The sequence below is a fragment of the Ambystoma mexicanum genome, chromosome 7q (genome assembly GCF_040938575.1).
Source record: "Ambystoma mexicanum isolate Mex_15411 chromosome 7q, UKY_AmexF1_1, whole genome shotgun sequence".
NCBI lineage: Eukaryota > Metazoa > Chordata > Amphibia > Caudata > Ambystomatidae > Ambystoma > Ambystoma mexicanum.
In genome coordinates, this window is record NC_090941.1 from 504,971,315 (window position 1) to 504,983,603 (window position 12,289).

A 12,289-nucleotide genomic window follows, 5' to 3' on the forward strand; every position below is an offset into this window, starting at 1 on the left:
AACGCAAAACTATGTACAAAGATTCTGGCGGCCCACTTGGAGAGATTACTCCCAAAGCTGATCGGGGAAGACCAATCTGGGTTCATTCAAAATAGGCAGGCCTCCGCTAGTACACGCAGGGTATGCCACCTCATACAGAAAGCTACCTTGACGAACACTCCTGCAGCGGTCCTGGCCTTGGATGCGGAAAAGGTCTTTGACCGGGTAGAGTGGAAGTTCCTTTTCCACACCATGGAGGTCATGGTCATGGGAGATTGTTTCATGCGCATGGTGAGGGCTAATTATAGGGACCAGACTCTTCACATGGCCATTAATGGCTGGCTCCCTGAGGATATAAGAGTTTGCCGGGGCACGAAACAGGGGTGTCCAATTTCGCCACTTCTTTACGCAATTTATTAAGAACCCCTTTTAGCGTGTATTAGGGAAGCATCAGAGATCAAGGGGATTGACTTTGGCGGAGGGAACCATAAGGTGATAGCCTTCATGGACGACTAGCGATCTCGACCCCAGAGACCACAATGCCGAGTATCGCTAGGGAGTTGGAGGACTTTGGCAGGGTGGCTGGCCTGAAAATCAATGGGCACAAATCTGAGAAACTTAACCTGACTTTGTCAAGAGAAAAGGTGAGGGCGCTGAAGGAGATATAACTCCTATGCGTGGTCCGATGGGAGTATTCGATATTTGGGGATTCAGCTCACAGGGTCAATGGAAGGGATGTAGAGGGCCAATTATCCACCTCTCTTGGAGAGAGTCAAGTGGTTGTTGAGGGATTGGGGCCTCTACGGTATCATGGTTGGGGAGAATTAATGTGTTAAAGATGGTGATTTTCCCTAAGATCCTCAATTACTTTCCAGCTCTCCCTGTTAAGGTCCCAAATCACTTTAAGGAACTCCTGAAGCACACAAGCAGCTTCATTTGAAACAAAAGAAAACTTGGGAGTGTCTATGAAGCTGCAATGGCACCGATCCGCAGGGGAGGTCTGGGGGTCCCACATTTCTATTTCTACTACCTTGCGGCTCAGTTGAGTGGTACAGGAGTGGTTTTTGGCAGACCGAGGTAAGGTATGGAAGCATATGGACAAGGCATTTGTGGGAAGACTGCTTGATTAAATACTGTGGTGCCCCAAAGCGGATAGGCCCAACAATATGTACAGGAGTCAGATTACTGCCTTAGTGGGGGATACCTTGGTGAGGAAAGCAGAATTCACAACCCCTCCCTTCCCCGCTGACACCAATATATAGGAACCCGTAATTTACCCAAGGACAGGAAGACGGAGCCTTTGGGAGGTGGGAAAAGGCAGGGTGACGGGTGTTAAAGGATATGATGGAAAGAAACAAAGTTAATTCAAATGAACAATATAAACAAGACTTTCAATTGGGTGAAGACAAGCGGTTCAGATACTCCCAAATCAGGCATTGGGTAAAGAGCCCCTGAATCTCGGGGACGGCAGTAAGGGTCCTCACCCACTTCAAGAAATATGTGACGAGAAGCCCTGGGGAGGGTCATATAATAGGGGAGCTCCTACAAGATAATGTCGAGCAGTGAGGAAACAGGGAAATGGCCATATATGAAACTATGGTGAGACATAATGGGGCAGGAAATAGAGGGGGGAAATCAGTGGGAGCATTTATGGGAGGCTAATCCCCGATTAACCAGGGAAGTGCAAATTAGGGAATTGTGGATTAAGGTCATGGTCCAGTGGCATTGTACCCCAGAAAAACTGCATAAATACTACCCAACAGTATCAGATCGATGTTGGAGCGGGTGCGACTCCCCGGCACCTCAGAGCACATATGGTGGTCATGCGGAAGACTAGCGCAATTCTGGGATTATGTACGAAAGGCGATGTTTGGTAAGCAGGCCCACAAACACATCAAACAAGCAATGCTCAGGATGGAGAGGGTTTTGGAGTCACTGCCAACCAGGGCTCAGAAGAAAGCCTATGTGATCGTAAGCATGGCAGCGTTGCTTCTGGTGGCTCAAAAGTGGAAGTCTGCAATTGTTCCTAACATGCAAGACTTGTTATCCAACGTCTGGTACTTTGTGGGCTTGGAGCGAGTGACTTACTCCTTGCAGGGAGCCTTGCAAAGATTTGGGACCGACTGGGATGTGGTGCCATATTTCCTGCGCAGTGACTCACGGGTGGTGTTCTGCCCTAGAAGATGGAGGGTGCTAGAGTTGGCATGAGTTCAGGACATGTCGTATTTCTAAGTGGAAAGCAGCTGTCATGGGGGAAGTTAAGGGGGAGGTGGGTTGTGTAAATTTGAAATGCCAATAAACCCGGTTTAAAAAATATTATATATGTTTGTGCCAGAGTCTCCGTTTTGAAAACATTGTGGTAAAAAGGAGGGTTCATAAGACCGGTTTTCCACAAAGTATTGTTGACAATGTGGAGGACAAATGTTGTATTTCACGTCATCTGACCATGTACAAAATATGACTTTAAATGATATAGGTTTTTCTTACTTCACATAAGCAATACAAATCGTTCTTTTGAACCTAAATGATTGCAACACAGGTCTTAACATCCACTTTTAAGTTATTCATTGTCATGCAATGTATTAACCACTTTTTAAATTACATTTTTAATATACAACTGTATCATCCAACATTAAGACAACACATGATGAAAATAAAAAAGGCATCTTCTATCTGGGAAAGTCTGCTTACAAAATCTTAAATGTACCACTTTTTTACTATGTAAGGAACATTACTTACTGAATATTATGTTGCCCCATAAATATGATCTCAAAAAGCCTACAAAAAAAAAAAGAAGGACAAGAGTTATGACGTGCAAAATGATTTTGAAGATGTGAAGAAGAAAAATATTGCGACAAGATAAATTACAAGGCAATAAAAATATGCAAGTCAAAATTAGGCAGTTACGGTTTACACCAGAAGTGCCATCCCCCTTCGGCCTCTCCCAAACTGACTGCAGGTCCAACTTACAACTACATTAACAGAATACATTGGAATGCTGCATCTCCAGAATATGTAGATTATGTAGTTAAAAAAAATGCAAAGCCTGCAGAGTTAGAAAGCAAAGGAAAGTATAAACAGCATCATAACTTGAACAATTATCAAAATCCGGCTAGACCTCTATGTTGAGTAACTTTTTTTTTCTTTTTTTTTTTAAACATGTTTATTTTAAACAGGCAGGTTATGGCGGTACAAGGCTTAATCACTTGCGACATGTAGCATACAGTAATACCATTTGACGCTCCTCCCACCCCACGGGCTCAAGTTCCTTCACTTCCCTGTAAGGGGTCTCCATCCCGAATAGTTCTCCTGGCCAGTGGGAGCTTGAAAGTGAGGGCTGCGAACCTTTGGTCAAACTCCAATACCGGACCCCAGATGTTGCGAAAGCGATGCAAGGTGCCTGCTCCGGCAGCCGTCACCTTCTCGGCGATCAGGATGTCCCAGACTTTTATCCACCAGAAAAGCATGAGAGGGCCTTTCGTCGTTTTCCAGGTGCGGGCTATCACGTTCCTACCCGCAAGTAGGCATTGTGACAATAGTTTGGCCTTGGGGCCAGACCTGGGTAGATCCCGGGGATCAGTGCTCCAAGGAGGATAGGCTCGGGGGCCAAGGGCAATCGCACCTGAGTGATGGCTGCTATCGTCGCCAGACATCGTTTCCAAAAGGCTTGGGGCAGGACCACCACATGTGAAAGAAGGAGCCTATTTGGCCGCACTACCTCCAGCATTGAGGGTTGATCGTGGAGTTCATGTGGTGGAGTCTTAGGGGAGGGTACCACCACCGGAGGAGGATCTTGTAGGCGCACTCTCTATTCGTGATGCATGATGAGGAGGTGTGAGCCCGGGACCAGATGTCAACCCACTGTTGGTCTTCAATCGGATGGCCCAGGTCCACCTCCCATAGGGCCATATACCGGGTCTTGGAGGTTAGGAAGTCCGTTTGGAGGCGCCTGTACAGAGTGGAGATTCTTCCTAGAGGCGGAAGCTCCTTAAGGGTCAATTCGATGGCTGTGAGGGGACGAGTAGCCACCTGGCGAGTCTGAGGATGGGTGCACCAGTGGCATAGCTGGGTATATGTGAACCTATCTCGTTCCTGCATCCCAAAGAGTTCTTTGCTTTGCTCAAAGGTGCAGGGTTGGCCCCCTTCAAAAAGTTGGCTCAGGGTCTCTAGACCTCCTGCAATCCAGGCCTTAAAATTCCGGGGGGACAGACCAGGAGAGAAGGTCGGGTTCATGAACACTGGGGAGAGGGGGCTGAGCCCCGTCAGGATCCTCTTCTGTTTCAATGCCTTGTCCCACACCGAAATGGTGTGTTTGGTGGATGCCAAGAAATTCCGCCACTGTCGCCGTTCCGGAGGGGGACATGCGGGAGAAAGCGTAATGGGAGGGGCAGCTGCTTTTGTTCGAGGTCTACCCATCTAGGGTGGTTGGTAAGGACTTGCCATGATTGGATACAAGACAGGTGAGCTGCGATTTGGTATTTCTGCAAGTCAGGGACCCCGAGCCCACCCAATTTCACATTGCCCACCATCGTGTATTTAGGGATCCTGGGCTTTTTCCCCCTCCAAATAAACTGCAGCATTTTCTTCTGTAGGCGTTGAAGGGCTGGCACCGGGACCGGGAGTGTGGAGCATGCATGCAGAAATCTCGGTAGCAAGTTTATCTTACAGGCTGTGAGACGTGCCCATCAGTGATATCTCCTGCGTCGCCCAGCGTCTCAAATCTGCCTCCAAGTTTGTAAATAATGGGGAAAAATTAGCCCGATAAGTCTCACTTGAGTAACTTATTTTATCTATCTGACCGAAGATGAACTCGACCTATTAACGTGGCATAATGTATTTTTGGTCAAAAGCACAATGACACATGAAGAATCTTTACCAGCAATGTTAATGTGCCTTTCCAATATTCCAGGACACGTTGAAACTCAATTTCCTACAGACTACAAGAACCCCTATATGTAAAGTACCACTACGCGAGGATAATACGAGGGATAGAATACATTTGGCTGACAGGCTTAGAGTTCTCAATATCTTGTTGGTTCAATTTAGGTTTAGAATAAGTCTAAAAAAGGTAGGGTTTGAGTTAGGCTCATGATAAATTATGCCATACACACTAGAACATCAGCCGAGGCCCAGGATAGGGTTAGACTGTAAATACGTCATTAGACTTCATTTTAAAAAAAGGAGCACTAAATTGTGCAAGATGCTACCTGAAAGAATAGGGTTGGCTGCTAGCTTACGTAGAATCTATTAATGAGAGTAGCAGAGCATGTGTTTAAAGAGTCAATCCTAGATACTAACAGCGTTGGTGCCCAAGAATTGACCAAGCTCAGGGATAGATTAGAACGGGATGTCAGGTACTTGGATCTTGAGGCATGTTCCAGTGGGTGGTTGGAATAGCCTCAAGACTCCTTATTCAATACAAAATACTGCATCATGTGTACTACTTGCGGGCAGCACTGGCCTGCTGGGGCATAGTAGACAGTGATATCAATCTTAGATTAGGGAGGGGGCGGGGGTACCTTTTTCCACATGTTGCAAGACTAAACAAATCCACGTTTTCTGGGGGAAGCGTATTCGCAGACTGACTTCACTACTGGGGTCCCTGTGCTGGTGCTGCTCGGGATTAGGGGAGAGATGGGATTCACAAAGTATGAAAAGATATTTCTGTCTGACACTGGGGCTGACAAATATCCCTGCAATGTGGGGCTCAGCGGACCACTCGCGGCCCAGTCGTTGGACGGCTGAGGTGGACAGATCTAGGTCGCTCAAGAGGCGTGTTTATAATGCATGGGGAAGTCCCCAAAAAAATACAGACAATGTGGGGTTGGTGGGAGGGGGCGGGTTGAAGCTTTCTTGCTACTTTTTGTCCTTACCCTTTACTCAGTATACGACGAACCAGTTACTCATCGTCTCTTTCCTCCGCTGCTGTATTTTGATGATGGCTAACCAAGCAATGGCATACGTTTGCTATGTTAATATTTAAAAAACAAAGAGATATGAATAGCATAAAGAGTCAATCCTTTGTACTCCCAAAATGCAGCTGTGCACCAGTGACCAGTGTCTTCTTGCACAACAGAAGTGCAAGGTGCAGAGTGCTGGGTGTTTTGTGGCCACAGAATCTAGAGCTACCACAAGTACTGGGCTCCAATGCAGCTGCCACTCCACTCCAACTCCTTACTTATGATCTGTCCTGTCAGCAATCTACAAAAAACTCTGTATGTCCAAATTCTGTGTCCACATTGCATTGTCCTTGCCACTTCCACAGATTTGATATATTCTCACTCTGTAGCTCAGTATTTCCAATGGAAGAGCAACAAGCCACTCCTCACGGACCCCGCTCCCCTCAATGAACCTGTAGTGGTAGTTTCAGCGTTTGCTGAAGCAGGGGAATCTTGACCATAGGAATCTGAGAGGGTGGGTGCCACCAAGACTGCTGGTAGTGGCTGTATCCAGCAATCTTCTCTCCATTGAAACATTCTTCTTCATACCCCAGACCACGTCCTGAGCTTTGGCCTTTCCATGCCCCATCAGCAGAAGACCATTAAGCAACTTGGTTACAGACAATATGTTACAATTTCAAACCTCTTGCCATGCTTCACTTACTCAACACCAGAGCTTGGGATTCCAAGCCCGCCAAACTCTTGTGTTCCTGCTTATAAACTACAAATAACCATACATATCATGGGGAATCATTTTTATGGATAATTAAGAATTCTAAAATGAATGGAGGCCTGGAGTGTGCGCCCAGAACTTCATACAGCGCTCACATTCCCCTACAAGCGTGAATGGCAGACTGCCACATAGTGACTTCCAGGTAATTGGGATTCACTTGGTGCACTGCTACCAACTAGAGGGTTGCTGTAGACAGTGCAAGGAGTCTACACAAAAACATTAGGAAGGGGACACTCGTAAGCAGGACCGAATACCAGGAAATTTAAAAGGACATAAAGTCCCTTACTGCCAAACTGCATGAAAGTGGTGACAACCATTGCCCAAAACAATGAGGCAACAGAACTCAAAATAGTGAAGGGTAATTCAGAGGGGCCAGTAGAGTTATAAAAGAGTCTCACTTGTATTATAGGTTTTCCAATTCTTTTCTCATATGCTTCTCAAACAGGTTGATCAGGCACTTATATGTAACATGTTAAGGAGTAACAGGAATACACATTCCATAACAATTCGCAAGTCTACTGATGGGGAAGCTACAGTTGAAGTTTCTGCGTTCTCCTTCAAAACACAATTAGAAGTTGCAACAATTTCAGAGCACCCAAGTGTATTTTTTTATTTTATTTAAAAGGTGAAGTGAACCAGCAGTACTATAACAACCAACAAAGCTAGGATTCCCCAAATTATTCCAATAGAACATGCACTGAATGCATTGTTCTTACTGAACAACTGATGGAATAAATCTGTGGTTCCCCCAAGACATTTTTATTTCAATGAAGATACCATTATTTTGATGGGATATTCAAGTCCGGTCGGTATAGCCTAGTCACACTTAGTAAAGCTGGACCTAACCTACAGCTTGAGTGAAAAACTAGGAACAAACATGAAACAAAAGCGACTTTTGTCCAACTTTCCATCATTGCAACTAAAAAGTATTGTACTACTGTGCACAAAACAAATGTCTGCTGGGTGAGTTCAAGAGTTCAATCATACAATGCTGTCATAAGGCCCAGATATTTTTGCTTTCCAAGATTTATCCCAGATAAACCCTCTTTTATGCATGTCAATATGGATTAGTCCTTTGAATGACCCCAAGTCCCTAAAGGCATCCAGCTTAGCTGTGTAAGTCTCATTGCAAAGCTGGCTGCATGAGCTGCACGGATTGGTGGCAACCATCAACTGATTTTAATGGCGTACAACCTGCTGTATATGATTCAACTCTGGCGGGGTCCAAAAGCTTAACATTCTATCTATGAGAGAATGAAAGGGATACAGAGGTTTACGGTCATGGCTATTGCCTACTACAAAGTGATTGTACCAAAACCAGATACTACCAGTTTGTTAATGACATAGTATTGACCTGGACACCTGAGGCAGCCCTGGAAGAAACCTGCACAATTTGGAAAGCTGCAAAATCTGAACATGGCAGTCCCTCCAGCTGATTGTGTGGTCGCCCAAAGTTTGAATCAATGCAACCCTGAGAGCAGTTATCGCCTCAGCTGCCAATCTTCCATATAACAGGAGGGTGTGCATTATTGCCTCGTTGAACCTGGGGATGAATCGTTAAGCACAGAAGACACCAACCCGTTAGGAAAATCTTTTGGTCCCTCCAACTATCAAATAAACACTTAAAAGTTCGACCAGGTCTTGTCAGTCTACAACCCAGAAGGAACGAGGAACCGACAATCCCTTATGTGGACCCCGTCAGACACAGCCACGTGCCAAGCCCTAGAACAAGTTGTCAGCAACTTCTGGCTCTTCAGATGTTCAGGACCCAACTCCCCCTCAACCATAGTCACATAGTCAATGGTGAGGAATCATGGTAGTAGTACAAAACATCTGGAATGCCACAGGGTGCAGAACCCTGCCTAAATGGATTTCAAGCTCCAGGTAAGTCTCAAAGCTCAATCCCTGTGCGATCCCAACATAAAGATGAGGATGCATTAAACACGGAACACCAGCAAAAGACAGTTTGAGGCCAGGGGTTGCCACCCGAAGTAGAAAACATACTACAACCTAAAGAAAAACAAAATTAATGTCCGGTCCATTTCCTAAACTGCCTCTTCTCGACACTGGCTGCATATTTTTATTTAGGGGCTTGTGTTGCAAAGTATTGCTATAGTTAGAGGCAGAGGCGCAGAGATTGCTGCGTACAGTGGGATGAGAGGAACATTTCTAGAATTGCTGTCGTGATGCAGGAGTGCACATTGGACTGCAACACCGACAACTTTTAATACTCCTTTCCCGCGCCGAGTGTTGCAGCAGCTAGAAGCAGTGAGCTGATCAAGCTGCGGGCCCTTCACCAAAGAATCATCAGTGCAAGGTAAGAACTGCAATATAACACCGCAGGATGCATGACTTACGAAGTAAATGAGTCCCCGACTATTGTTCCACAGAGACCTCCATGCCTTTTGAGAGTAGCTTTGAGTGTACTGCGAGTGGTCAGAAATGCAATACTGACACAAAGGTAAAGTTTTCTCAAGGTTTGCATTTTATTAAACGAAAGGGGAGGGGAATAAATGCCCATCTTTCCCTAACCTAGCAAACTAAAGAAAGATGACCTAGTGTCCAAAGGTTTCTGACCACCACACTAATACATACAACAAAACAAGAAAAACATTTGGCTGTATTTATTCCAAAAGTTCAAACTTATAAGCTTTAAAAAGTAATCCTTATGACCAGATTCTCCACGCCAGTATCCTTTGTGGGGAGGTTTGAGCAATGTCTGCCTCTTTTTATGGTTTGACTTTTGGTAATGAGGGTTACAAGTTTACCCCCGCTGGTGTCTCAGATAAGGGGAGTTGCGCCGCTGTTGCCTTGCTTTTGCTTCTTTACAGCCTCTTGGCTGTTGGCAATGTGGGTAATAGGTTTCCCCCCAATTGGTGTCCCAGGTAAGGGGAATTATGCCCTTGCATTGCTTTAGCTGTTTGGTATTCAAAAGTATTGGTATTTGCTAAATGTTCTCTTCAGAGTCCCCCCCCCCCGGGGTTACCTTTAGGCCAACTCACTGGTCTGCTTTGGAGTATACTGTTCCCTTACTGGTGCAGCGGTGGACCATTTATCAGCTTTCTGCACTCCTGTCGGCTCCTGCTTAACTCCTGCGGTGTGTACAGCTTCTTTCCGGAGTTACGACAGCTCCAGCAGTCCTCCTGCAGACCAAAGCGCTGCTTGTCGGGCTGGGAGCACGTCCCCCTCTCGGTCAGGCTTCTTTGCCAGATACCACTTCACGCTGTGCTTACTCTGCCACGCCACCGACCTTCATATCTCGTGGCGACTTCAGCTAGCGTTCTTTTTTCTTCTGCGTTTCAACCCAGGATTCTGCTCTGCCCCAGCTACTTCTTCAGCATCCTCCGACACCTGCAACTCATTCCCGAGTTTAAATGTCTGCCTCAGGTGTTGTGGTCTACAACAACTAGACCACATATTAAGGTTAATGGCATTGTTGATCCTTACCAACTCTGGGCCTCTCTTCTTTGCCAAAGTACCAAGGGAATTATGGATCCTAAAGTCCATAATGGCTTTGGGGTTTTTATGTCCAATTATTTTGAAGTGCTTTGTGAAATTAACATCGTCAGTTAGGGAATTTTGTAAAAACAATTGGTGTTTTAACAGTGGATTTTAAACCCCTATTTAAGACAAAATTATGACAATTAGAGAAGGTTACATTTAATTCCTAATTGGAGGACTTTTTACAACATGTTCTTTGGATGTTTTCATTCGAGAGACTTGTACAATGATAGCATGTCATTAAATGTTTGTGGATATAATCCTCATAAGAAGATGAATACTGCGTCTCTCCCAAAGGAGTCACCACTTCCCCCGACAGCCATCTCCTCCCATGCGAGCCTCCCTCATGTTACCACCCCCAGGGTTAGGATTGGGTAGCGACTGCCTTCCCCTTGCCACATGGGAGGCGATCTTAGGCTGGGGCTTAGTGATAAGTGCAGGATTTATCACAGTACGGAAAGAATGGGGGACAATGTGTTAATAAATAATAGAACTGGTTGATTAGTAAGCTGCAATGAATAAACACCAGATGCCAATGGAGCAGGCGGGCTCTCCCTCAGCTCCCCTCTTACCAGCTTCTACATTGGCAGATATAGTAAGTAAGATCGCTTGCGCCTTACCTATGCTAGTGGAGGGAAAATCCACTCACCGGGATGGGATGAAACCAAAAACTCCCAAAGGTAACCTTAATTGTAAGACGGTTATGAATTTTTATCCTAAAGTGGGGACGAACACAGATTTACAATACAGACCTGATGGAAAGATAGTGCTTCAAGAAGACAGTAATTTTATTAATGACATGCGCTTACTTGATCTGGCAACTCATACTCAACACTTACTCAGGAGAGCCACCAGAAAATCCAGTGATTAGTAATACTGACCGACCCAATTCCATAACCCTAGACACACTGCTGTTTTTGAAGGAACATGCCATCGCTGAGGAAATGGATTCACTCATCTGAAAGTTTAGTTTCCCCAACTAACTTGATTCATATGTTGAGTGAGTCCTCCCATCCATATGAGCTATAATATTGTCTCACTTCATCAACAGCTAAATGGAACGGAAATCCAACACCATAACTATTAGTGACATAAAACCAAAGCTGGAAATGATGGATTCGGACCTAAAGATTCATACATCTAAAATGAATAATGGTGCTACAGAGGTTTTGAATGTGGCCTGATGGAATCAAATCTCAAGACAACGTCCCGTACGGGATTCGGGTGCAAAGGAGGCGGTAGGTTGCTCGCTAGTACATGAACCGAATTGAGTACCTACCTCACTTCCAAAGAAAGCAACTAAGAAGTCAAAATACTGAAAAAAGACAAGGCAAATAAACTGAGCTCAAAAGCATTTTTAAGAAACCTGCACACTACGGAAGAGGCAACTTCTAGGGCTTTGGACTCAGACAATACTTTGACTCTGAGCTAATCCGGGCTTGCTAGCAAGGCCACAAAGGGTTTGGGAGTGTGTGATGCTGGAGAATACCCAGGTGCAAGATGTTTGCTGCAACTGTCAGCCACGGAACACAGATTCAGGAAGTGTCGGATCATATTAAGTATTTAGTTCCTTCTACTTCTATTTTCATCACTTGTAGTATTGAATGGAACATTGAAACAGCTGGGATTTCCTGTTTGAACCATCGAAACTGAAAATAACGGATGTAGAGAAACCGTCTGCTGCTTATGTTAATCAGCCTGGTGCTTCGACATTGAACAATTGTCACCCTAGTTACCAGAGTATAACCAAATAAGATTACAGCCACATCGCAAATAAGGACTGCTCAAACCATCTTTTGTTCAACACAGTTTGTTTGAAAATCAATCCAACTGTATGTTAAGGTGGATTTCTGAACTCTGACCTGGTAGGCAGCGGTTCAGAAGGCCAGCCTAATTTCTTGGAACAGGGTAACTTTCTGGACAAGCCAGACCAATCAAAGTAGCAATGGCGACGGTAAAGACTAGGTCTCAGCAGGGGTGAGGGTGATCGAAAGCCCACAATGAGCACACACAGCAAAGCACACTACAAATGACTCAGTCAGGTGTATATAAAAAAATATATACATTAAGATTTATTAAATGCCTTTTAAATCAAAACACAAGCAAAGACCAGCAGTAATACTAAAAACAAGACAAC

At 45.0% G+C, this 12,289-nt stretch overlaps 1 protein-coding gene across 3 annotated transcripts in view; it reads right to left on the reverse strand.

Moving 5' to 3' along the window:
* The window catches only part of RB1 (RB transcriptional corepressor 1), a 2,466,185-nt gene that overhangs the window by 2,290,230 nt on the left and 163,666 nt on the right, over positions 1 to 12,289 (reverse strand). For all 3 annotated transcript variants that reach the window (XM_069639386.1, XM_069639387.1, XM_069639388.1), the window contains exon 5: positions 2,719 to 2,757. In XM_069639386.1, the coding sequence (XP_069495487.1) occupies positions 2,719 to 2,757 (39 nt within the window). The remainder of the gene's footprint in view (positions 1 to 2,718; positions 2,758 to 12,289) is intronic.